The 25,253-nt window shown below is 42.3% G+C and overlaps 1 protein-coding gene across 3 annotated transcripts in view; it reads right to left on the reverse strand.

Annotated features, from left to right (window-relative positions):
* Window positions 1-4,833: 4,833 nt before the first annotated feature.
* TRIM67 (tripartite motif containing 67) overlaps window positions 4,834-25,253 on the reverse strand; it is a 38,002-nt gene continuing 17,582 nt past the window's right edge. Inside the window, exons 5-10 of one of the 3 annotated variants that reach the window (XM_054162827.1) lie at window positions 24,200-24,353; window positions 17,589-17,734; window positions 14,727-14,865; window positions 12,935-13,238; window positions 6,619-6,781; window positions 4,834-5,123 (exon numbers count right to left, since the gene is read on the reverse strand). In XM_054162827.1, coding sequence (XP_054018802.1) covers window positions 5,058-5,123; window positions 6,619-6,781; window positions 12,935-13,238; window positions 14,727-14,865; window positions 17,589-17,734; window positions 24,200-24,353 — 972 coding nt within the window. In that variant the 3' untranslated portion in view covers window positions 4,834-5,057. Of the gene's footprint in view, window positions 5,124-6,618; window positions 6,782-12,934; window positions 13,239-14,726; window positions 14,866-17,588; window positions 17,747-24,193; window positions 24,354-25,253 lie in introns of all 3 variants that reach the window. The other 2 variants (XM_054162826.1, XM_054162825.1) reach the window with 2 other exon arrangements.

The following is a 25,253-nucleotide window of genomic DNA, read 5'->3' on the forward strand; positions in this document are numbered from 1 at the left end:
GTGCAAAGAAGCAGGAGCCCTGCACCTCTTCTGTGGGGCTTGCATAGGGGCTTCTGCGTGTAAGAAGACCAAGGGCATCTCACTAAGGATTAACTTGTGCTTCAGGCTGCTGCTCCAGGCAGCATGTGCAGCATTTGGTAGTGCTGGGCAGAGGAACTGCCCAGGAGGAATGTTGTCAGTAAAAACTAGAAGCAGCTCACTTGGAGAAAAACAAAACCAAAACCCAACCAAACAAAAAAGCCACACCAAACTTTCCATCCTTGTTTGGTAATTTTCAGTGACAACTGTCCTTTACATTTGCAATGTGGTTGATTTGTTACCATAACCAACTGAAGGAGGTCAAACTGTAATCTCCCTTTCAAAGTTGATCTACCCAAGATGCTTTGTGTTTTCATGTTACCTTGCTCGGTTCAAAGTTGAATTCTTGACTTTGTATTTAAGCAGAATGTTACAAAGCTGCTAAGGCCCAAGTCAAACTACTGTATTTCAGCATCTTTCTGTGAGCAAAGGATGTACTAGGTGGTACTAGAGAGCTGCCGTTAGCAGGTTGTTGGTACTTTGCATCAATTCTCACAGGAACAGATAACCTGAAGTGTGGTCCAAAAATGCACTACCTCTTGTGGGCAGCTGCAAACACACTGTTTTTTGTATGGTGGTAGTGGCAAGTTAGCCTCAAACTCATCTCTCTCTTACCTTGTTTAACACATATTATGGAAGAAAGAGTGGGGGGGAAAAGGCATCTCATTTCTTCTTCCTCTAGAACAACGCAGAAACCTGAATATTGGGTGCTCTCTGCCAACTTTACTAGCTACACTTATGGAAAAAAAACAAACAAGGAAATAAACCCAAAAGGCCTACACAGCACCACGACAGAACTCTTATCACTGGCCAAGAACAAACTATGGCAATACGCTATCATGGCATTATTTACAACATGGTGGAACACTGTGCATATAATAAATTACATGGAATACTTTTCTTCTTAAGCTCTGATATATGCAAGCTAATGCTTATTTATTTTGTTCAGTCCAACATATTTTCCTCTATGTAGCTTAACTGAGTAGGCATGTATATGAGGTGACAATGCTGTTTGCCTATTCTTCCATGATTTTACAAGCCAAATTTCTTTCCAATGATACAGCACAGTATGCTACTGTCCTCACTGACATTTATTTTATAGAACATGCCTTTCCACATCAGAAGTGGAAATTGTGGTGGAGCACTGCACACCTTTGGAAGGTTGACAGCACGCTTCTCTGTGTTCCCTCTGAACTTCATAGGGAAATTTGCAGAGGAAAGAGCCAGGAAGAAGATTCACAAAACCTAAGGTTGGGCTTTGCAGGGCTAGATGAACCCCAAGTTCCTTGTTGTTCTGCAGGACAGAAAGTTTACCCACTGTATTTTTAGCAGTTGTGCAGAAGTCAAGCTTTATTATGTGTATTAGAGGACAGCTTGTTTGTTTGTAGGATTTTTTAAAAACATTAAGTCAGTTTACAGCTACCTTGTGTGGACTGTGTACCATAGCAGATGGGATTCATCCCAGTGCAAAAGGCTCTGCTCCCCTGCTTAAAAGGAACAGCCTGACCTCTGAGAGTAGAAGAGTCCCGTGAAAGGCAGCTCTGTGTGGGGCCAGGTGCCAGAGGAGCTTGGAGTCCCAGAGAGCTGTACAAACACCCTAAGGAATCAAAAAGAAGCAAGAGCATCCAAAGCAGCCCCTTTGGGTATCTATCTTGAGCCTCTGTGGTTCTCCCTGGATGGTCAGCAACAGTTTCTGCCAGGACCATAGTACTAATTTCTGACTCCCTCCTAAAGAACAGATTTGCAGGAAACAAAAACTCAGTGTTAAGAGATGCTGTATATGAGGAACATGCAAACTACTGGGTTTGTAAGTTTATAATGAGATGGACCTCATGGGAGTTACCTGCAGAGAAGCAAACTACCTCCAGCCTGAGGCAGCGAAGTAGAAGTCCCCCACTTGATGCTGTTCTGCAAAGCACAATAAATTGTGCTCTGTGTGTGTTCAGATAGCCCCTGTCATCTGGGTGCTCTACATAAATATTAATGTGTGGAGTAGTTAGTTTCCTAGCATAATTCCAACTACTTAAGAATTATTTCTATTAATCAAACTATCAAAATGTACCCAGCTGAAGTCATGAGGCTACACTCCATCAGGGTAATTGGTTTATTGCTATGGGACATGCCAAACCCAAGCCCTTGAACGTATATACAACCAACGCATACAATCACTTTGTTTAGTTTTTGACCTAGGCAAAATTAGTCTTACTAATGCAGACTGCCTACTTCTAACTGTATTCCTTTCATTTTATTTGCTTTTTCATTGGGTTAAAAGGAGACTGTAATGGTAGCTAGTCTGTACCCTACTTTTATATTAGAATGTGTAGATGATAACAAATGAGCTTCTCTACAGCTCTGAAGCATGTCCCAAGCTACTGGCCGTACTTCTGTTAGAAAAGTGGTAACCTCTATCACTCACTGTGTTCTCCCCAAGGTATAATACACCTGGAACCAATAGCAAAGCAACTCTGAAAACCAGAACCAAGTACTGCAAACACTTCTAAAACCCATTCAGAATTAATTTTAAACATCTGGCAGTTGTTAAAGATTGGAAAGATGTAAATTCATTTGAGTTTCCTTCACAGAAGCTGGGAGTAAAGACAACAGTTCAGTTCCAAAACAAACAACATCCTTTTGTTTTTAATACAAGTGAAAATGGAGTGCCTTCTGTAGTAAAATTATCACAGGATGTTTCCCAATATAAAAAATGATGTGCAACTTATGTACAGCCTTCCCATACACTGCTCTGACTGGCAACACTCAAAGCCAATCCTACAATTACAACTGTTAGATTCATAGAAGAGCACACTCAAGAAAAGTCAGGGTCCAGTAGCAGTCTAGCTGAGGTAGGTTAAAACAGACCCACTAATTAGAAAAACCTGCACAAGTTTATATAGTAGGAAAAGAAACTGAAAATTATAAGAGTCGGTCTCTGTTATTCTTTAAGAAACCAAGGTGAGTGTAGCACAGTTATTCCAATGTCCACAAGTTTACTAATGCAATCCATTCCAGACTTTGAAGAAAGTACTGTTGCTTTTCCATTTGAAAGTTTACATTGTTTTTTCCCCATTGTTAATTTCCTGTTTCCATCTTGACATCACTGAAGGTGCACTGCTGTTCTGCAGGAGTGGTGGGCTACAGGATGCTTGGTGGGTGACAGGAAGCACGATGGCAGACAGCTTTTTGTCTGTGCAATATCCCAGGACTGCTTCATTCTGGGCTGCCTCCCCCTCCCCACAATGGCTGCAAGGTGGGAGGCTCCCAGGGAGGATCCTTGCCCCTCTGCCCCAGGGAAGCCTTGCCATTGCTCGCCTCTGTCCGAGTGATGTATTTCAGCCAGAGACCAGAAGGGGACCTGCAGCAGGATGCTTGGGAGATGGCAGGCTACCTGAAGGCAAGCTTGTGCCATTTGACATATGGCTATGGTTTAATGCAAGGCAATAAGCTGAATTTTGGTTAGAATACTTGTTTTCAGGTTTAATAATTACATCTGATAACAGTATGTCTATGTGTATACATATGCTTGGAGAGGAAAATTTGTGTAAGCAGCAGGATGGAAAAAAAAAACCCAAAACTATACCAATGGGATTTAAGAGTTTGTAATTTTCTTGTTTGATAGCACCATGCCTATGTAGGATGAGAGTGGCAGTCTGAGATGTTGTGGGCTCACAATCTGCTGCCATCTTGTCCTTGCACATCACACACATTTGCATACATTAACTGTGTTCAAAGGAAAAGCAGCACACACTGTTTTCTGACAGCAGCAAGCCAGTACCAGTGCCACAGCTGTGGGAAAAGTTCCCTGTCAGTCAGACTCCAATTCTCATGGGCAGCACCTGAAACAGCTGCTTGTTTTCAGGGGAGATGCCAGACAAAGCCAAGTCTTGCAAAATATTTATGTCCCAATCAGGAAAAATTCTTAGGGTCAGATTTCATATTAATGCCAAGAATCTCTCTTGCCCAAGTGTTTCATTAGGATCAAGACATTAATTAGCTCACATTAATCTAATACAAAATTAAGGCTTTTGATCTCAAAGCCACATTGGAACTACAGTTGCCTAGGGCTTATCAGGATCAAGGCTGGAAAGCACCATTTCTCTGTATGGGATATTTTGCATGTGCCATGTTTAAATAAGTATTTTATCAATTCAATTCAAAGGGATCTCCCCTGCACTGTTTTTGAAGCACTGTGCTGATAACCACAATCAGATCTTCTGTATGTGATAGTCTCCACAATCAAACCTAAATAACAAGCACTAAAACAAATCAAGGATATTTTTCTCTTTTTTTTTTTTTGTATCTGAATTCTGCATGTATCATGGTGTTAGCTAAAATGAATGCAATTATCTCAGCAGTGATTGGAAAGCAACCTTATTCTTGTTGCAGATAATGAGATCAGTTCTGCCGCTGAATTCTAGGGGAACTTTACTGCAATCTAGAGCCAGAAGGAATAATTGATGGTCACTTGAGTCCCTGAATATAATGGATGACCAGGAATTCTTGAGCAGCCAGCCTCAGCTTAAGATGTTGAATCATGTGCTTTCTTGATTTAAGGACTTCAGGTGGCAAAGGAATCCAGTTCACCTACTGGAAAATTGCTCCACCAGCTGCTGTCCTTCAGTCTTTGTCTTACCCATTCTTTTCTGGGATCCCTAGTATCTTTTAAGCACAAATCCAGCCACGAGCAAGCAAATAACACTCATTTAACCTTCTGCTTTATAAATGTATGTGCATGTGTGTGCACATGTGTGCATCTATGTTCAGGTACCCATCCGCAATCAAGTGCCAGTTCAGTGGGTATGCTTGCTATGGCTGTTCAAAATGGAGTGGGTTAGATGTAACCAGTAGACAATTCGGTGAGCAACGTGCTGTACAATGTTCTACGTCAGGGAAGAGAATGCTTTTTTACTGATTTACTGAAAAGTGTCAAATCACACTGGGAAAGCTTACAGAATCCAGCACAGGATTGGGCAGGGGCCTCACTAGTTGCTGGGCAGCTTGGGCTGTTTTACACATTGTGGCACCGCCAGTCCTGTGTGCAGAGTCACCTGCACAAAGGAAAAAATAACATGTAAATTCAAGACTGGGACATCCTCAACAAAAAAGCATTTGTGAAGGCCAAGAGCAAGTAAATGACAGAGGAAAGGCTGTGGGACTTCAGGTCGAGGTTAAAATCATAAAAAATTTTAGTGGAGCCAATATCCAGTCCCTGAAATAAGCAAGTCTCCCCCCTCCTCCTCCTCCTGTCTTCCCTTCCAAGGTGTTCACCTTGGGGTTTAGAAGCCAGGCATCTGTATCTCTTCCCAAATCTGGCCACTGTTGTTGTAGGTGCTGCTTGTTAGAGAGAAGGTGGATGTTATCTTTGTGGGAAGGGACTCCAAATACTTCAGGAGAGAGATCACACAGTGGAGCACATGTGCTAAATATAAAAAAAAGTCTTTTTATCTTTGCTGTCTGGCGGGACAGACAACAGGACATTTTAGTGCTCCTTCTGTAACCTGACATCTCTGCAAGGTCAGAGTTCCCACACAGACATACCAGAGCATATTGAACACAAAACACAAGGTTAGTCTGAGAGGTTGCCCCTGCTCCCTTGTCAGCCATGCTCTGCCCTAATTCAGGTGTGGTAAGAAATGTAAGGCAGGTCCTTAAAGGAAGTAGGTAGTTAAAACTGAACATAGGTTGTGAGTAAAAAATCTGTGTTGAATATTACAATGAGGGGCCCAGAGAAGTGCTTGTATCTCCCATGAATGTGCATCAAATGCAATAAAGGTATGAAACTTTATGGAAAGATTTGGATGCCACCAGTAAAGAATGCTAAATGTAGAAGTACTAGCAAGGCCATGTGAGGTTTCTGGCTTAAATGATGAGTGTTCCACCCTTCGCTGCATTGGTCCTGCCTAACCTAAGCTGACCTCCTTCAGTCCTCAGGCTTCTGTGCATTTCCATATGCTCTCCTTTACAACACAACCTGTTTCTATCTATATTCAGAGGTCTTGAAGTAAAAATGCATTATATTTAAAGAGGCTTCCTCCAAGAGGAGAACAGAGAGCAATCTCCAAAATTCAGAGAGAGCAGGAATTATGTGCTGACTGGGTCTTCTCTGTTGCACTACTTCTCTGATCTACATTGTCCTTCATTTCCCTACCACTGCTGCTCATATTTCTGTCCCTTGCCAATGTTAGTATCTCCAAACATAAGATCTAAGAGGAATTACAATGCTTATGTTTTTCAGTCAGACTAGCAGAGGAAGCCTTGCACTGCTGCTTTCCAAGTGAGGCACTGCAGCAAAATAAGTGTAAGAATTCGTGTGTGCAGGTACTTCTGTTGGGTTTTACAGCATCACTCCTCACAGCTGTGAGGCAAGGCAGAAGGTCAAATGTAGTTCTTCAAAAAGTGTTAGTAGCCCAGGTGTCAGTCTGTGAAGGAAAGAGCCCTTATCCATACTATCTACAGACAACATTATCAGCCCCAGAAGCAATGGCAGCATACATTCTGTTTCAGGTGAGAAGGGTGAGTGGGACTGAACTGCAGAAGACTTACCTGGACATTTCGATTGAGGCTTAATGCAGGCATGAAGACACCCTCGACGTTTTCAAATGCTGGAGGTCCTTGCTGCTGCCCATTTATGTAAAAGGTGAGGCTGTGCTTGTTCAGATCCAGGAGCACACCAACAGTAGCACCTTTAGAAACTCCTCCTTCAGTCCTAAGGCAGAAAGGAACCGCACTGTTGGTGAAGGCAGAGTCCTACCCCACTTGCTGCTTTCTATAGGACATGGTTGTTTTACTAAGCAAAAGGGTAGTGGAGCAGCATGGTGAAATGGTTCTCTCTGCAACACTTGTCAAGGAATGACCTACACCTTTAACTGAAGCATATGTACCACGTTCATGGGAGTTTAATGGAGGAGTCCTAAAGAGAAATTAGGTCCATCTTTCCTGCATGAGCAATCTAAGAGCTGAAAATGGAGCACAGATACAATAGGTCCCCTTGGCTGATGAGTGACGGGCAGGCAAGTGGGTCAGATCACTACTGAGTGTGTGGGACAGGAGTCCTGGAGACATGGCTCCTCAGAGCATTCCTGCTGAAGTGAACAGATGCACAGCAAAGTATGAAAAAGCAAAAAGCTGATTTCTTAGGCACTAATTTGCCCAGGGAGGTGGTAGAGTCACCGTCCCTGGAGGTGTTCAAGAGGAGATTGGACGTGGCACTTGGTGCCATGGTCTAGTCATGAGGTCTGTGGAGACAGGTTGGACTCGATGAGCTTTGAGGTCTCTTCCAACCTTAGTTATACTGTGATACTGTGAATTTCTAATTGTTAAGCCTGCTGACATCTCAAGACCCAGACTTCCAGTTTCAGTGCTCACCTTGCCATCCCCTAAGGGGAACCAGCCTTCCAGAGACCGGGGTGACAGCACAGGTACAACTGATAGTGGTTTGGGGGAGGAAGGGAAGGTGGGGCTGGATAAGGATAAACATAGCTTCCTGACTGACAAGTTTCTCAGCAAGTGTGCAGGCCTGGTTATTAATACCAGTGATAATTGGTTGTGTCAAGAGCAGATGCTGAGAGCTACTGTGGTATCAGAGCTTGCCAGGGCAGACTCAGCCAGCCATTACACGCTTGAGCAACCTGATGTTAATGCACTTTGATTTGGGGGTTAGTCAAACCCAGTATTACTTTAAAGAGCACTGAACAACAAAATCTACTAGATATGCAGATTTGCCACAGGCACTGCTACTCTGCTAATATCACAGGGGCTCTGTGATGTATTTAAAGCCTAACAATTTGTTCAGGGTAAATCAGATTTCAAATAATTTGCACTAGGAGAGGAAGCAGCTGTCTTTTGTCCCACACATTCCCATCAGGTACACAACAGTCACAAGATTAATTCAATTATAACATAAAATTTATCACAATAGGTAGGCACAACATTAAAAAGAAGGGGGCAGCGGGGAAGGGAGGGATCAAAATGTTAGAAACAATACAGTGCAGAATGAGACATTTTCATCTAGTCCACTAGGTGTCATGAACTGGTAATGTGACAAATGGCATTTCCTTCGAAGGTAAAGAGTTTTATCTGTGGCATAATAGTATAGAATACTATTCTGACTTCTTCATTTAAAGCTCTTCAAACAATAATAGTGTAGCTGAGAATCAAGAAATGGCTCTGACTTGTGTTAGGTTTCAAACTTTACTATTCTCAGATTCCTTTGATTTGCTTTCTGGTCTTGCAAGCATTAGTAAGTTTCTTTCAAGCAGTTCCCTGTCCTCCTTGAACTGAGAAAGCTACTTTAATGGTTCACCATGTTTCTGAGACCTCCTGAGGTCTCCTCATACTGCAAGTTTCAGCTCTGTGCTGTTCTTTCTGAGCTCCTCTCCAAAAGCATAAAGTAAATTATTTTCCAACAGCAGTTAAGATGCTTACCCTGTCCTCTGTAGATCAGTAGCTAGACTGCTTTTAATAAAAGCACTCAATCATAAAACTCATGAGATTGTAGGAAGCAACAATACTATGATCTAAAACTATTTACAGATACTTCTCTTTTCCTCCCCTCTTCCCTCCCCTCGCTCCCTCCCCACCCCCTTTTAGGAATGCCTTTGGTTATAGGGCACCACATTTTATATCCTGAAGTGTTTTAAAATAAATGTTATGACATCCTTTTAAATGACATTGATTCTCTCATGGAAACAAAAACAGGCATTTTGTGTTTTATCACACTCTGCAACTACCTGAAGGGACGTTGTAGTGAGGTGGAGGTTGGGCTCCTCTCCCAGGCAACTTGTGACGAGATGAGAGGGAATAGCCTAAAGCTGCACCCCAGGAGGTTTAGGCTGGATGTTAGCAAGCAATTCCTCATGGAATGGCTAATTAGACACCAAAACGGACTGCCCAGGGAGGTGGCAGAGCTACCGTCCCTGGAGGTGTTTAGGGAAAGACTGGATGTGGCACTTAATGACATGGTCTGGTTGATGTGGTTTAGGTTATAGGCTGGAGTGATGATCTCAGAAGTCTTTTCCAGGCTCAATGATTCTGTGATTCTGTGAGACTATTGTGCTCTTTCCTATATGATAAATCAATTTGCTTCTTGTGAGCTCATTAGCTGTGTACTGCACAGTGATTTATCTTGTGAGCTAATTAGCTGTGTACTGCACAGTGATGTTTCTTGTGAGCTAATTAGCTGTGTACTGCACAGTGACCTAGAGTGATTCCTCTGCACCATCTTGGGACAGTCCTGCTGAACAGGAGCTAGATGCTGCCTGCAGTGCCCAGTGGAGGCAAGCACAGGACCCAGCTGAGGGCCCTCCAGAAGCCATAGGGGTGCAGGGCCAGAGCAGAGGGATAGGAACCCTCTTCCTTCCTTGCTGCCACAAGTCCTGCAGATAGACTTCAGCAGATAGAGTGCCCTGTTCCTTGACCGCCACCTCCCCACAGTAAGCAACCAGTTCTCACAGGACAAGGACAAGGGCAAGCAGGGGCACTTTGCCATGCTGCTTCCAGGGAGGCTGGACTTTTTCTGAGGCTGAACAGCTGGTCATCAGCTGCTCTTCCTCCCAAATGTCCCATGATTTCCTGGGCAACAGTATTTTGAGGACTCCAGTGTTTTCAGGACTACTGTCATGGTCATTTCCCACTGGAGGAGAGTGAGAAGAGTCAAAGTTTCATGATCAAACTTATGCAATGTACTTCCTCACTCTTCTGTGTATCAATTAGACAGTATTACAGGACAATTTTTCTAATAAATGCCATCACTGCAATAAAAGAAGCTAGCTAGCTCAAGAGACTCAAACTGTCCTCCTCTCTCAATGTCTCTCCATGGCAGCCTTCCCTCAGCCTCCTTTTCTCCACACTAAACAATATCAGCTCCTTCAGCTGCTCCTCATAAAACCTGTTCTCCAGACATGTCACCAGCTTTATTGCCCTTGTCTGGACCGACTCCAGCACCTCAATGTCCTCCTTGTAGTGAGGGGCCCAAAACTGAACACAGTACTCAAGGTGTGACCACTTCCCCGGTCCTGCTTGTTACACTATTGTTGCTGATACAGGTCAGGATGATGTTGGCCTTCTTGGCCATCTGAGTACACTGCTGGCTCATATTCAGCCAGCTGTTAACCAGAATCCCCAGGTCTTTCTCTATTGGGCAGTCCTCCAGCCACCTTTGCCCAAGCCTGCAGCATTGCATGGGGTTCTTGTGACCCAAGTGGTACTTGCCATTGCTCAATTTCCAACAATTGGCCATTAATCCAGCCTGTCTAGATCTCTTGTAGAGCCTTACTACTCTCAAGCAAATCAACATTTCCTCCCGTCTTAGTGCCACCTGCAAACTTACTGACAGTGTACTCAATCCCCACGTCCAGGTCACTGATAAAGATATCAAAGAGAACTGGCCCCACTACTGAGCCCTGGGGAACATCATTAGTGACCATCACCAACTGAATTTAACTCCAGTCACTACCACTCTTTGGGCCTGGCCATCCACCCAGTATTTTACCCAACAAAGCATTCACTCCAAGCCACAAGTCACCAGCTAAGGAATGCCAGTGCCCCTGAGCAATGGGCATACAGCATCTCTGGTGTGAACTGGTTATTTCCAGGGAAAATGAGGCTGAAAGGTACCTCACAAAGCTATATCCCTGCCCTAAAGTGTTTTCTTAAACAGTTTGCTCAACCTGTTCTCAAAGGTTCCCTCTGGTTTTGATAGCATTAGCATCTTCTGTTCATGCCCCTTTTTCTAGCATTACAGAAGTCATACTATTTTTAAAGGATGCAGGCAGGTCCACTTTTGCAAGCAGTGAGTGAAAGGTACAGGAAAGTACTCTAAGCACGACAGGTCCCGTGAAAAAGTCTTTCACGTTCCAACTCATCTTCCATTGAAGCTATTCCTTTATTTATTTATCACCCTAATTTATTCTTATGAAGATTAGGAAGCATAAAATGATTACTGAGATGTAGCTTCCATCACAGTAACATTCAAGAAGGTAAAAGCTGACATTAAATTTCCTTTGGACTGTGATACTTTACTGTCAGGCACTTGTTTCCAGTGAGGAAAAACAAGTAGGCAGCAATAACTGTTTCCATGAGACTATTCCAGCTAATGAGTTAAAAAGCTGACCTACTTGACTGTCATGGTTAAAAGTATAATGCCCAGACCTAATTTCATTGAAGCGCATGTGATTTCATAACACTACATGGCCTTTATGAGCATGCTTCACTTGAACAGATATTCCATGGCTCTATCCAGGCCTTGGATGTGCCTGCAAAGCCTTTGTGTTTTATCTAGTAATAAATGGGAAACTACCATCAACAGAAAGCATTTTGTTCTCTTGTTTAAGCAGGATGATTGGAAATCCAAAGCATTTCCATTGTTTGTGCTTCCCAGAAAAAAAAAGCTTTTGCCTAGCTGACATGTTGTTTGCTGGGAGGGGTTTGACAAGGACCAGATCCATAAAATAGGTTTCTGGGACAGTAGTACACAGAATGGCTGCCAGGTTTGGGTTTTTTTCCAGAAAACATACGTTGTTCCACAGAGCATTAAAATTAATAGAGCTTAACATTACTTCCACCCTAAATCAAATCAAGATGTTAAAGGGACAAAGAACCTTTAAATTAAGTTTATTTTATGTTACTTTACTGGGAAGGGAATAGAATAGAATAGAATAGAATAGAATAGAATAGAATAGAATAGAATAGAATAGAATAGAATAGAATAGAATAGAATTAACCAGGTTGGAAAAGACCTTTGAGATCATCAAGTCCAACCTAGGACCCAACACTATCTAATCAACTAAACCATGGCACCAGGTGCCTCATCCAGTCTCTTCTTAAACACTGCCAGTGATGGTGACCTCACGTCTTCCCTGGGCAGCACATTCCAATGGCCAAGCACTCTTTCTGTGCAGAACTTCTTCCTAACATCCAGCTGAAACCTCCCCTGGCTCATCTTGAGACTATGTCCTCTTGTTCTGTTGGTGGTTGCCTGGGAGAAGAGACCAGTGCCCACATGGCTACAACCTCCTTTCAGGCAGTTGTAGAGAGTAATAAGGTCTCCTCTGAGCCTCCTCTTCTCCAGCACATGATCTAAGGTCTTTGGAGCCATGGAAAATACTCCAATTTACTTCAGAGAACTTTAGATCCAGCTACAAGATTCTTCTGCCTCTCTGTCATGAACTGTAAAATCAAACTATTCCTCAAATAGAAACTCCCAGCAACTGCAGTATACTTACTTAGAATACAAATATGCTTTAAAGTATAAATGACTATTCAACAGGAGACACGACAGCCAGTATGAGGATGCATGTTGGCATGAACTTCTCTAAGGAGCTGAAAACTGTATTTGAGCATTTTCAAAATCACTGCAAGCCTTTCTTTTAATCATTTGATATAACAGAAGCAACACCTGTGGTAGTGAATGTGGAAGACCTGCCGGGATAGTCAGCAAAAGCTAAATCAAAAATTGATTCCCACTCTTCCACAGACCTACTATGCGTCCTTGGTCTGTCACTTTATGCATACATCAATGTCCCGTCATGATAGAGCGGGTATAAAAATACACTATTTCCCCAAATAAACAAGAGACTTAGGACCTCGGATGACACTCTTCAGCAGGGAATATCTTCTCAAGGGCTTAAATCACAGCAGGGGAGATGTAGGCTAGATCTCAGGAAGAAACTGCTAACAGTGAGGATAACAAACACCAGCATAGATTACTGTGGTGCAGTCAATGCCACTAGCGACTTTTAAGAAGGACTAAAATAACTGCATTTAGCAGGGAGATGGACTGGATGGATCGCTGAGACTCCTTCCTCTGATGCAAAGCAGAAAAACCGATAATTAATGAGAAGAGCGTGCAAGTGGCACTTACCGATTGGTGTGAGAATTGCAATGCATGAACCAGCTGCGGTTGTTGTCAACGTACATGGCCCATGCCTTGTCATCCTTGCCTAGCATCATGTCCTTGACAACATTAATCCTGGCAATACCAAAGGCTGGATCTGGATGGTTGTCATATCGGTCCACGTGCAGTTCCCAGTAATGCACGCCTTTGGAGAAGGCTGCTGTGCCAAGCACAACCCGGTCATCATAGCTGTTGCAGGTGGCAGTCTGGTTGTCATTCGACAGCACTATGTCTCTGTGCGCTGAGGAGGGGTCAAAGGTGAACCATGCCACTGTGGAAGGGGAACAAGAAAGGCAGGATTATGGCAGAACAGGCTCTGTTCAAGCATCATCTGCTTTATTTCTATTAGGAGAATGAGATTCTGCTTTCCTGAATACCCCAGCTGCCCTTCCAGGTAATACCGATGATCTTTCCTTGCTACTGCAGGCACCTACATATGTCTTTGCACTGATAACCTGCTGTTACCAGCTCAGGAATGACTTATGTTGTTTGTGCTTGTTCCTCTGAATGACAATATGCTAAGGGCAGTGACTTTCTGTTGTCACACAGTAACAAGAAAGTCACTGAGATAAAAAAGGCTTCTCCATGGTAAGCGAAGTGCTCACATAGGCGAATGGATGGAAATGGAGCTGTCTGTGCTGGTGAGAACTGACTTCACTTTTTTATTAAAGGGAGACACAAACAAACAAGCAAAACAACAAAAGAAAGAAACAGTATAAATATTTTATACTGGCCTATTTTGGTAACACAGCATAAAAGTGCAAGTGATAATAGCATACACTTCTCAATTAATTACAATATCATTAATGAAGCTGAACTTCTTGTAATGCCCATATGGATGTCAAGTATAATTACAGAAGAACAAGCATGAATTCTCATCTCTGTATTATCAAACCTTGGTGTGAAATTGATGCAGCAGTGAAGAAAATGGCAAATTCCAAAGATATATGTGGAATTGAGTGGCACAAAACTACCCCGTGTGTTGCATAACTCCTTCTGAGTGCTACAGCAAATAAGAATTTTAGTTCAACCTCAAACTTTTACAGCCAAATAAAATTGCATTATTTGAAACCAGAAGTGTTAGTGATAATGGAAAATCCTAAAGTGCTAGGAGAAGACCTCAGTCCCTGTGCACACTCAGCTCCTGGCCTTTCTGCTCAGATGACTTGCTGGAACGAGTCCAGAGAAGAGCAACAAAGTTGGTGAGGGGTTTGGAACATAAGCCCTACGAGGAGAGGCTGAGGGAGCTGGGGTTGCTTAGCCTGGAGAAGAGGAGACTCAGGGGTGACCTTATTACTCTCTACAACTACCTGAAGGGAGGTTGTAGACAGACGGATGTTGGTCTCTTCTCCCAGGCAAGCAGTACCAGAACAAGAGGACACAGTCTCAGGCTGCGCCAGGGGAGATTCAGGCTGGATGTTAGAAAAAAGTTCTATACAGAAAGAGTGATTGCACATTCGAATGGGCTGCCTGGGGAGGTGGTGGAGTCACCATCACTGGAGGTTTTTAGGAGAAGACTTGACAGGGTACTTGGTGCTGTGGGTTAGTTGCTTGGGCGGTGTTGGATTGGTTGATGGGTTGGACGCGATGATCTTGAAAGTCTCTTCCAACCTGGTTTATTCTATGTATTCTATGTATTCTATTCTAAAATCTCCATGGCAGTAAATGCTAAAGACATTAGTGGGTATAAAGGGATGCAAGTGTCCTGCCACTGAGACCGGCAGCTTTTCAAATAGAAACTGGCAAAAATCCAACTCACCATCTGATGTCTGTAAAATAACTGTCTTGCTGTAAGGACCAACTCCTGATGAGTTGAAAGCTTTTACTCTTGCATTATAGGTACTGTTGAAATGAAGGCCATCAATGGTGCAGAGAGTCTCCTTCCCAACATATACTTCCTAAACAGTCACAAAACCCAAAACAACACAAACAAACAAACAAGGGTTTAGTTTAAATGTTTCTCTGTACCCTAAACGTAAGACACAAATGAACAGCATCCCAGGATATAGAAGTTATGATGATGTTTAAACACGGACAGTGGGGGCACTAAGGAGAAGATGAATCTGGAAGGGTACATCAATAAAAGGCAACATAGATATTAATTTTTATCCTTTTTTCTCAATATCGACTCCAAAACACTGTTTTGGATAGTAGTCAGTGTCTGACCCACCATGGCTCTTCTTATAATTATGTAGGACCAAAAAAAGGGGGCATGAAAGAATAAAACCTAAGTAAGTGCAGTTTATTCTGTTGGAAAGGTTGACTCATGCCAGTGATAAAATATAATTTTGAAACCTGTAAATGCAGAGACAGAAGAAATTGATCCCCTAAAGATTAGGATCACGAGATGAAACAGTAACTAGACAAGAGACATCATAGGAGTTTGCAAGGACTTACTAAACAGCAATCACTTGTGTAATGTGAAGTAGTTCAGGACAGAATATCTAGACAGAAAAGGAAAAAATCCTCTCTTGGCAGTGGTTTGAAAACCATGATTCCTTTCCACCTCCAGTTCCTCAGATTCTGTGAAACATATAGATTCATGGTAGCAAAAGCACTAAAGAGCTTAAGGCTGTGACTAACCAGACCACTCAGGCCCCAGTTCAGTTAAGACTCTTAAGTATATGTCTAAGAGAAGTCCTGCTGATTAAGACTGTTTGATATGCACCTGAAGTGAATTAACTATGTCAGCAATAAGAAAAGGGTTACTGAAGTTTGCAGTGGGGCCATGTGTTTCTCCACTTTGCTACCAGAGGGCAGCTAGGAATAACAAAATAGCAAAGAGTTAGCTGATGATCCTTTATGGAGAGAAAGCGCTTTAATAGAATGGCTTAATTTATCTCCATGTTACAACATATGCTGTCTGTGCAAAAAGTTGTATTTGTAGGCCAACTCTCACATTTTCTAATCTATTTATATTCTTAATACTGTGCACTGCTTGTTTTCATTCAGATTGATGCTCTATGCTATGATGGGAGATAAACTCCATTCTTTTCACCGAATACTGATAAAGCACAGTCAGCATCACTGCTTTCAGATATATAATCCTTCATGAAAAGGGTCAGCAAACTCCTACCTAAATGGCATTGCTGAGAAGCCTGCAGTTTATCTTTCAATGGGTAAAACTGAGGGTGTTTCTACCACAGCAAGCAGTCTTCCCTTGAGAAGTTGTCCCCCTAGATTTTTAGAGATTGAGACAGTTTTGAAGCTTTTTCTATCAAAATCTTGACATGGCAGTGCTGGCAGACCTAAAAACCTTTGTCAGTTTCAACATACACCCCCCTCAAATGGGCTTGGATACACACCAGTATGACATCTTATTTATTCACAAGTATTTATTTAGATGTGAATAGCACTTGAAAAGGTTTATCCAAAGCACTGGAATTCGTAACACACTGTTCCTAACTCTTCATTCCTCATGCACTGACAACACTCTTACCTACTAATAGACTAACTATAGGGACAGCTTACAGCAGCCATCTGAAAAAGTACCTTTTCACACTTTCAGTAGTGAAGGCCAGCTTCTTCAAATCCAAGCAATATGATACTTGGACCAAGGAACTGACGAGACTTTCCAGAAACACTTCAAGATGCCATGCCAATATCACTGTCTCTTCTAATGAGGGGAATCCAAATCAGGTGTATTTGCTGGCTATGGGTGTTCACTTGGTACAGGCAGGCAGTTCCTCAGGTGGACTCGTTCCAAGCCAATTTTTCAGCTTGAGGAACCTTTAGGTTTCTAGCTAGAAGCTCCCAAAGACATGCCATCATAATGGTTTTGGCAAAATTTCCCATTTCCAAAGAAAGCATCTGTACTTCATTTCCAATGAAAGCATCTCCAGATGCTTTCAAGGCAGTAGACCCCAAGGAATACATTGGTCAAGCCAGGTCTTGGAGCAAGAGGAGGATGAAGCCTGCCTGAGGGGGAAGAGCCACAGCTTCCAGCAGGACATGGATCAGAGAAAGCTGACTGAATTATTTCTGAAGTTTAGCAGGATGTGGTGAGAAGGAGCCTATAAGTACCCTGCACCAGCATCCAGGAGCAAGCAGTTGTGGCATCACCCTGAGGGTCTGGAAGGACTCAGGATGCCTTCCCATGCTTACTAAACTCATCACCTCATGTCTGTGGAAAGCTTCCACCAGCCTGGTCTCATTCACTTCCAGAGAAAAGATTTAGCACTCCTGTATTTTCATGCAGGATCCCATTTTTACTTATGAAACCAGGAAAAACTGAGTTGCATTTCTGGACCAAGAATCTCAGCTGTTGAATTGGGGTGCATGAACAGATGAGCTCTCCAAAGAAATGTCTGTTCTGTGGAATGAACCACTTTCACCTTCTGTAGGCTAGTATGGGATTTTCTGCTCGGGTACACTCCAGAGGGACGTCAAGGCCCTCTTTGCCAGAGTCCTGAGGATAAGCTCACCCAGACTTCCAATCCAAGCTGGGGGGCCTTCAAATAGGCAGCATCTGTACTACTTTCTATATCCACACAATGGAAGCAGGTATGGTTTGACAACCCGTACCTTTTCTACCTCTTCTTCCCACCCTCAGACACAAATCCGTATCTTGAGGAAACTCACATACAAAGACAGACAAATAAACGCTGAATGAAATGCTCACTCGGAACTGGCCACCATCTCCGTCATCAAGTTCCAAGATATAACCCTCCACCGGGTTGTGGCTCAAAGGTGGCATCCTCCAGGCCAATGTCACACTGTTGTTTCTGGTGCAACACTTCTCCAGCTGCAGCAATGGGACGGGTGGCACTGTAAGAGGAACTGGGTACAGATTAGTGTAACTCTGCCCTGCCCTATTAGGTCGGTGCTGCAAGCAGTATGGTGATCGCTCACCTCCCTCCCTTTGCATGGGAGTCAGTATTCATTAGGAAGAGGGTCCATTCCCTTCCTTGAAACAAAAGGCAGTAATAATGATGTTAAAAATGTCATGACTTGGTTAGACAAATTATTTTGATGAAGTACATCAACAGAAACATATCTGGACATGCTTCTGGTGCTGCATAATAACTACAGTCTGGGGACTTACGTATGGTTTCCTTTCCAGGGGTCACTGGCTGGAACAATTTTTTTCTCACACTCGAGCACTTTTCCCCCACTGTCCCCAAAAGGGACCAGTGGTGTCAGGGGGTGTCTCAGGCCATGAGATGTCATGGCAGATGCAGTGCTGACAGGAAGCCCAGCTCATTAATGAAGAACTGGGTTCTTCTTCAGAGCAGCCACTCTGCCCAGAGCTGCAGCAGTATAGAGCCTGAACTCCATTGACAGCAGGAAAACAATTCTTGACAACTGAGTTTTTCACAAAATGTAGTCTAACACACCACAAGAACTACCTTGGATGTGTTATCTTTATGGCAACCGTACTTAAGAGCAACTGAAAGAAAATTGTTCCATTTCCAAATTTTATCTAATTCCTTTGGCTCAGGTAGTAAAAGGAAATTCACCACAGGAGACTGCTTGTGGTTCTCTCCTCTCTGAAATTACAGGTGCAAAACTATCTGCCAAGAGGCTTTTTAGTGACTTGCTCAGGAGAAGCACCAAGAGACTGCTGACCAAACCAGCATCTTGATAACAAAAATAACCAAATATTCAGCCACACTTCTGCAAGAAAGAGGCCTCCACCACACCTTCTCTGCTAAACACAACTAAATTCTCGCCTTTCACTCTTTGTTGGAAACTATAAAGAGAAAAAAATCGGTCCTCTAGAGAGATCCAGCATGCGTCTTATGAACTGTTGGAACTGCACAGGTTAAGTGGGATGTAACTGATGCATAGACTTTGCTTGGTCTTCTGCCCAAGGCTGAATTTTACTGTTCAGGATCATTTCTGCAGAACTCAACTGTGTCTTACAAGGAGCTGAGTGCTCTGAGCATTCATTGACTTAGCTCTTAATAATGTCAGTTTCCTCTTATCTACTCTGCTTGAGCATCTAGTTTATTTCATTCCCTCTGTATACATGAGAGCTAAGCCCTTGAGCTGCACTTTTGTCCTATTATACCTCTCTAGATAAAAGAGGATTGTTTGTGTTTTGTGTACTGAGCAGTCTACAGGAAAATGGACATTACTGTGTGATGGGGCTAAGTCTTTACCCCTGCTCTGTAAGTGACATGCAAGTCAACATCACATTTGTAATAAAAAGTGTAGGAGCTGCTGTGGCTTTTTGCTGGCATCCATCACCAGAGTGAACACTGATGGTTGGTATCCCAGAAGAATGGCTGCGGTCTGAAACCAAAGAGCTTGCTGTGAAGAGTGAAAAAAACACCCTTATTCCTGTTCCTTGATATTTAAGGATGATTCACAGGGTGTCATAAATAAAAATCTGTTGCTGTTTCACATGTAAAGTTCAGATTTTTCTCTAGGAGACACTGCTTCTGGAGAAGTAACAGAAATGAGATATTACAAGAGTCAAAAAATGTGAAAACAAGGGATCCAGACATAATGGGATTTTTTTAGGTAAACCATTTTAGGTTTAGGTTTTGTTTGTGCTTGCTAGCCTGTGCATTCCCAGTGATTGATGAGCCAGGGAGAAGATAGGGCCTTTAGCTAACTGGTAAACCTCATAGAACGCATTCACTGGGGCCTTCTCACTTCTGAGACTCCCTCTGGCAAAACTGTATGAAAATCTAATTCCTGAAGTTTATAAAGTGCAAAACAGAGAGTACTCCTTCACCTCTCAATAAATCACTAACTTCATGGAATCATAGAATCAATAAGGTTGGAAAAGACCTCAGAGATCATCTCCAATTCCCTGCAAAAATCTCCTAGGAACAACAAGAAGCACTGTTCATGTAATGCACAATGTTAAAAAAAAAACAAACAGATTTTTCCAGGGGAGGGTGTTTTAATAGTACCCTTTTAATTGTGGAAATAGAAATGCTGTCATGAAGTACGTGTCCACACAGTATACTGCTGCTGGTCCCACTTCCCATAGGCAGCGAATTTTGGCCCTGTATGTCAGAGTCCCACACACTATGAGGAAGTACTTCAACTGCTTTACTGTGTCACTGGATGATTGTTTTTGTGAGTAATCCTTATCAGCCTCCTACTCCCTTTGGGTCAGCTGTGGCCTGAACTGCACAACCTATGGTAACTGAAGAAGCTCCCACCAAGCAGCTGTGCAGCTTTGCTGGATGTCACTTGCTTTGCCTGCCTTCCTGCCACCTCCCGTGGATCTGGATAGGCAGATATTTGCCTTATCTCAGACTCCCTTTGGGAGGAGAAAAGGCAAATGTTTTCAAAGGTCATAGGAAAGTGTGAAGCAAGCTGAATAACAGGGACACTGGGATAAACTTCATAGTGAAGAGCAATAGGACAGGACTAAGAAAAATATAGGCTAATTGCCATAAAAAAACACCAAAGACTCAAATGTTAAATTACAGTGCTGTCCTAGTTCTTGTTCAGCTTAAAGTTCTCTAGAGAGTTTTTGAAGGAAAAGTTTAAAAACATAAAGCAAGAAATGATACTGCATTGGCACATCAAGACCTATTAATGAAGCTGAATGATGTCCTGCTATATTAATAGTGCTTCAAGGAGGTCACACTTAGCTAAAAAATGTGATACTGTTGTTTCATGTCAGCTCAGCAGTTTCAAAAACCCACTGTTCAATGTATCTCAAAGCTGATCATCTCACAGGACAGAGTGATGTGCTCTAAAATGTTGTTTGCTATTTGTATTCTTAACAAGCAAGTTGTGTAATGATGCCCTCCACCCTCCCAGATTTACTTTTAGAGGACTAGATGCAGTTAAACAGGACTCTCAGAAACATGAAAACTCTGACCTCCTCCAAAGCCACAGTATGGCCCTGTGTAACAGCATGAGTCAGTGCCACAGCAAGTGCCATGCCACCAGTGTTACCAAAAGGAGAACTAAAGACTACAAGTAAAAACCTGGGTCCATGACACAGAGCAGACAGAATCAGGCATAAAGCCAACAATGAAACTGTTACTCTTTCATTATCAGGGCTGTGCAGCTCACGGTTGGAGAAGCAGAGATTTATACCTGGAGAAGTGTCTAAGGAACCTTTATGGACTGGTTTGCACAATAGGGAACGAGTCACGCCTGACAAGAAGCAGCATGTGAGTATTCAGAGGTGGAACAGAAAAGTAGAGAACAGCAATATTTTTTTCCTATTTTGCACCTAGTTTACAAAAAAAAACCCAAAAAAACTACAGGACAGTTCCAGCTGTTTGAACAAAAGCAAACCTGGAACATATTTGTCTGTGCCCCTATCTTGAACGAAGGAAATGTTATGTACACACTGAGCCAGTCATCAAAGAGGACAGGAATTTTGTGCTGATGCACTCAGTAAAAGCAGTAGATAGAAGAAAACATGGATAGAGGAAAGAGATTTGGGAAAGATCAAAATGCCAGCAATTACTGGAGCTGTGCACGTGTCTCAGCAAGTCAGTTAGCCTCAGGAGTGTAAGACTCTTTCCAAAGGGCTATTGGTGAGATATTTTGGTCAACGTGACTGCTTAAAGCATTACCTCTGCACCTACCATATTCCTGCATATTTAATTTGTTCCCAAATAGATTTTTTGCATTTTGTAAAGAGAAAAAAGCATGCCCTGATCTTTATTTATTGAGATGAACTTTAGATATGGGCTTATAAAGAGTCCACCAGTAAGGTATATGAGCAACTCATCAAAGCAAATATAATGTGATTTGTTCTCATTTTCATTCTTCTTTATCGAACAGAGTGAATCAATGTTTACTTACAAGCCTGCTTTCACTCTAAATGACCCATGCAAGCTCACTGAGGTTGAATGAGGCCAGAGTTAGAAAAAAAACAATAAAGCAACAGAAATTCAGTCATGCACTAAGCATTAATAACAATAGCACTGCAAAGCTTTCAGAATAAAACAACTTGCAGTTCAAAAAGCCATGTTGGTCCTATTCTTGTAGATTTCCCCAAAACTCCCTTTACAGGTCATCTCTGATGTCATTAATGCATCTACTCTTGTTATGACAACTCAGTAACACTTGCCTCAGCACCAACATCTGGCAAAGACTGATGACTTGCCGGTGCACTAGGGTAGGTAGGATTGGAGAAAGAGAAGCAGATGTGAAGATTTTTCTTTGCAAAAGTAGTGGCTTAGAAAGATATTAGTCCCGAAGGTGATAAACAGCAAAGTATTGCCCTGCAACACCAGCTTCTCAGGGTCAGCTAAGGGATGTTCCCGGTAAGTCTAGGCGCTTGCTGCTGAAATGCTGAGTTGCTTATTCTGTGGTACCTGTATTTCTAGACCCAAGGCCACTATGCATGAGAAGTAAAATTTCAGAAAAAATAAAAGCCAAAGTGTCAGACTGAACAGTTAAAATGCAAACAGATCCAATGTCATAAAATGAAATGTATAAATCTACCTCCATCCTCAATACTCATGAATGTTAGTTTGAGACTAGTTGGTGGCTTGTTCTGCTCGGACACAGAAATGTGTGAGGGGGAGGTAATGCAATTCCTTAAGCACCTTCAGGAGAGGTGGCCAGGGTAACACCGCTTCCACCATTCTTTGCATGGTGTGTACATGGTTATGTCATTTGTGCTGACCAATCTGATGGGGCATGCAATGCATAGTCAGGGCCAAAACAGCCCAAGAAAAAGCCCTTCCTGAGGGCTAATCATTAAGGTGCTTCTGGGGAGCAAAGCACAAGGTTTTTTCTAAGCTTTGCACAGGTTTGGGCAGAAGCAGACCTATCTTCTTCCCTGCTTCTCAGACTGTGTCTAGCTCAGTATCAGAGCTTCACTGCGATTGTATGATAAATGAGAGTGTATCAGACAGCACTATCTTTCATAAAGCTCCACTGAACCTGTCTCAATTAAAGTCTCCTAAGTCTTCAACCTTAAGGCCAGATGAATAGTCAAAAGCCACGTAACTAAGCTGCTCCTACCTCAAGTGACCTGTGGTTAATTATCAATCTAAGTGGATAGTTTAACTAAATTTTTTACATGCTTGGGAGGAAGAGTGGTGGAAGATTAGTATTAAAGATATTTAACAATAAATATGGCCATCATTAAATATAAACTGATTTAAAAAGACAAGTGCAGACAGTATTTGGAGTTTTATGAGTGATACTCTTTCTCACTTGACTCTGTTTTCCTGGCTTATAAGGAGTAGTTGACACATGCTTTTCGAGTAATTTTAACACAGCTTGTTTATGCCAAGATGCAAAACATTCTTGGTGACCTGACCATGGTCTTTAACTGTTTATCCATTGTTTCTCCACATATTTATCTGGCAAAATATCTACCCCAATTATTTCATCTTGGGTCTCTTAGGTTCACAACTAGGGCCAAAGAGAACACATAAACTGAACAGAAATCTTTATGCTTGTTTGGAGTTAAAAAAAAAAGCACATCTGACATCATGATTTGATTATCCTTAACTCATTCACTGACTTCTGGCAGCCTCTGCCCTGTCACCCACATGTATAATTAAGGCTTGAATCACCACTGAAGGAAGCAAATGGCATCATTCCCAGGGACCACAATGGCCTTCAAAGCTAGCCAGTCTATGGATCTATCTAATTCTGATGCAGTTCTCATCCTGCTCCATATAAACCAAGCACATGATGCTAATATATTTTTTTTTTTGCTACTGTTCATCAGCTTCTGCTTTTAAATACTTTTTAACTTTCTTTCCCTTTAGTGTGTCCTTTGGAATCATTAAGATAACTTGAATAAGATCAGGAATTACTTTCCTCTTCCCTGTCTCATAAGGTTTTTTTTAAGCTGGGCACTGTTTGCAGCACAGTCTAAATATAAACCAGACTTTGAGTTTTTTCCCTATTCAAGCATGTGTGTGTGGGAAGAATATTTATTTACTACTTTAACTGTTCCTGAAAAGATAGGGCTAATTGGTATTTTGAATTCCCCACATTAAATCTAGCAATACAGTAAAATGACAAAGTTTCAAGCAGCAGTCTTTTTAATCTTCAAAGCTGGTAGATAGCCCTACTCTGAAGAACTTACCTTTTCAAATCTTTAACTGCACCTAGTATCTGTCTGAGCTTGTTCAGGTCACTGCATGTGAGCTAAGTAAACCTTTCTAGTATACACCCAGTAATCTGCTTGAAATTTGTTTGAAAACCACCTAAAACTATCCAGCAATTTCAAGTCAATCCTCTTTTGTACTTCTGTGCCCCTGTTCCTCCCAGCACTGTTTCACCACATGCACAAAAAAACAGAGGGAAAAAAATAAAATAAAAGCTCACCCCTACATTTCATCTGTATAAAATCCAGCTGGTGAATTGACTGCAGTAAAGGTTCGCTATCCAGAGTCAAGTCAAACTCAGCAGATACTTTTGGCTCCAAGGCTCCTTTGACCCACTGTTCCTGAGATACCTGAACACGCTTGATTAAAGCATCCGAAATCTGAAAGAGAGCATCAGGCTTGTAATGAAATGGCAGATACACACATCAAAAGTGCCAGGGAGCCTGTGAGATACAGCACAAACAAAGCAGGAATATGACAGTACAACTGAGGTGGGATCTGGTGGGTTTTGGGTGTGGTCCATTTATGTCACACCTGTTCATCTTGTCTTTTCAAAACAAATCACACCTCAGGATAGAGCATAGAAATAACATTTATAAAGCCTGTTAAGATTATGTTACATATCATGCCCTGAATGCCACAGATACTTCTGCACTATCTTCTCTGACCTTCACAGTCTACTGTCGTTCTCCTGTTTAAAAAGCAGTTGCACAAACGAAAGGCTTAAATGTTAGATGGTCTTTCCATTCAGTGGATGAAAGGTGAAAGGAATAAAAAAAATCAGATGGAAAGGAAGATGTATATTTCTCACAGGGAGAGTGCTAACTTGTCATACAGATTTTCAAAGAATATGATGGATTTTCTATCACTACACCAAAACTGAGTTTCATTTTTAAAGCTTTGCTCTTGGTCAGCTCACAGACCATCAGGCCAAAAGTTTGACAAGGATGGTAACAACAGACTCTTCTGGAAGTAAACTCCTGGCTCTGTGGAAATCAGTGAACTTGGCTGTCCTTGAGTTCAGTGAAGCTGCCATTTGGCTATGTGGAGGTCTTCCTACTGAGCTTCTTGTAACTCACAGGGAACAGAATTTTCTTCTGGATAGGCGAGACAGATTTTTTCTTTATAGCAGTAGTTCAGATCCCTTTCCTGGTTACTGTCACTGGAAGACACTTGTGCCTGAGCCCCTGCATCAACAGCTCCTAATCAGTCTGTGAAGCAAGCAGACAAGCTTCTCATAGCCTTCCTACAACACTGGAGTCACTCACTGGGGTGCTAGA

This window comes from Dryobates pubescens, chromosome 6 (genome assembly GCF_014839835.1).
Source record: "Dryobates pubescens isolate bDryPub1 chromosome 6, bDryPub1.pri, whole genome shotgun sequence".
NCBI lineage: Eukaryota > Metazoa > Chordata > Aves > Piciformes > Picidae > Dryobates > Dryobates pubescens.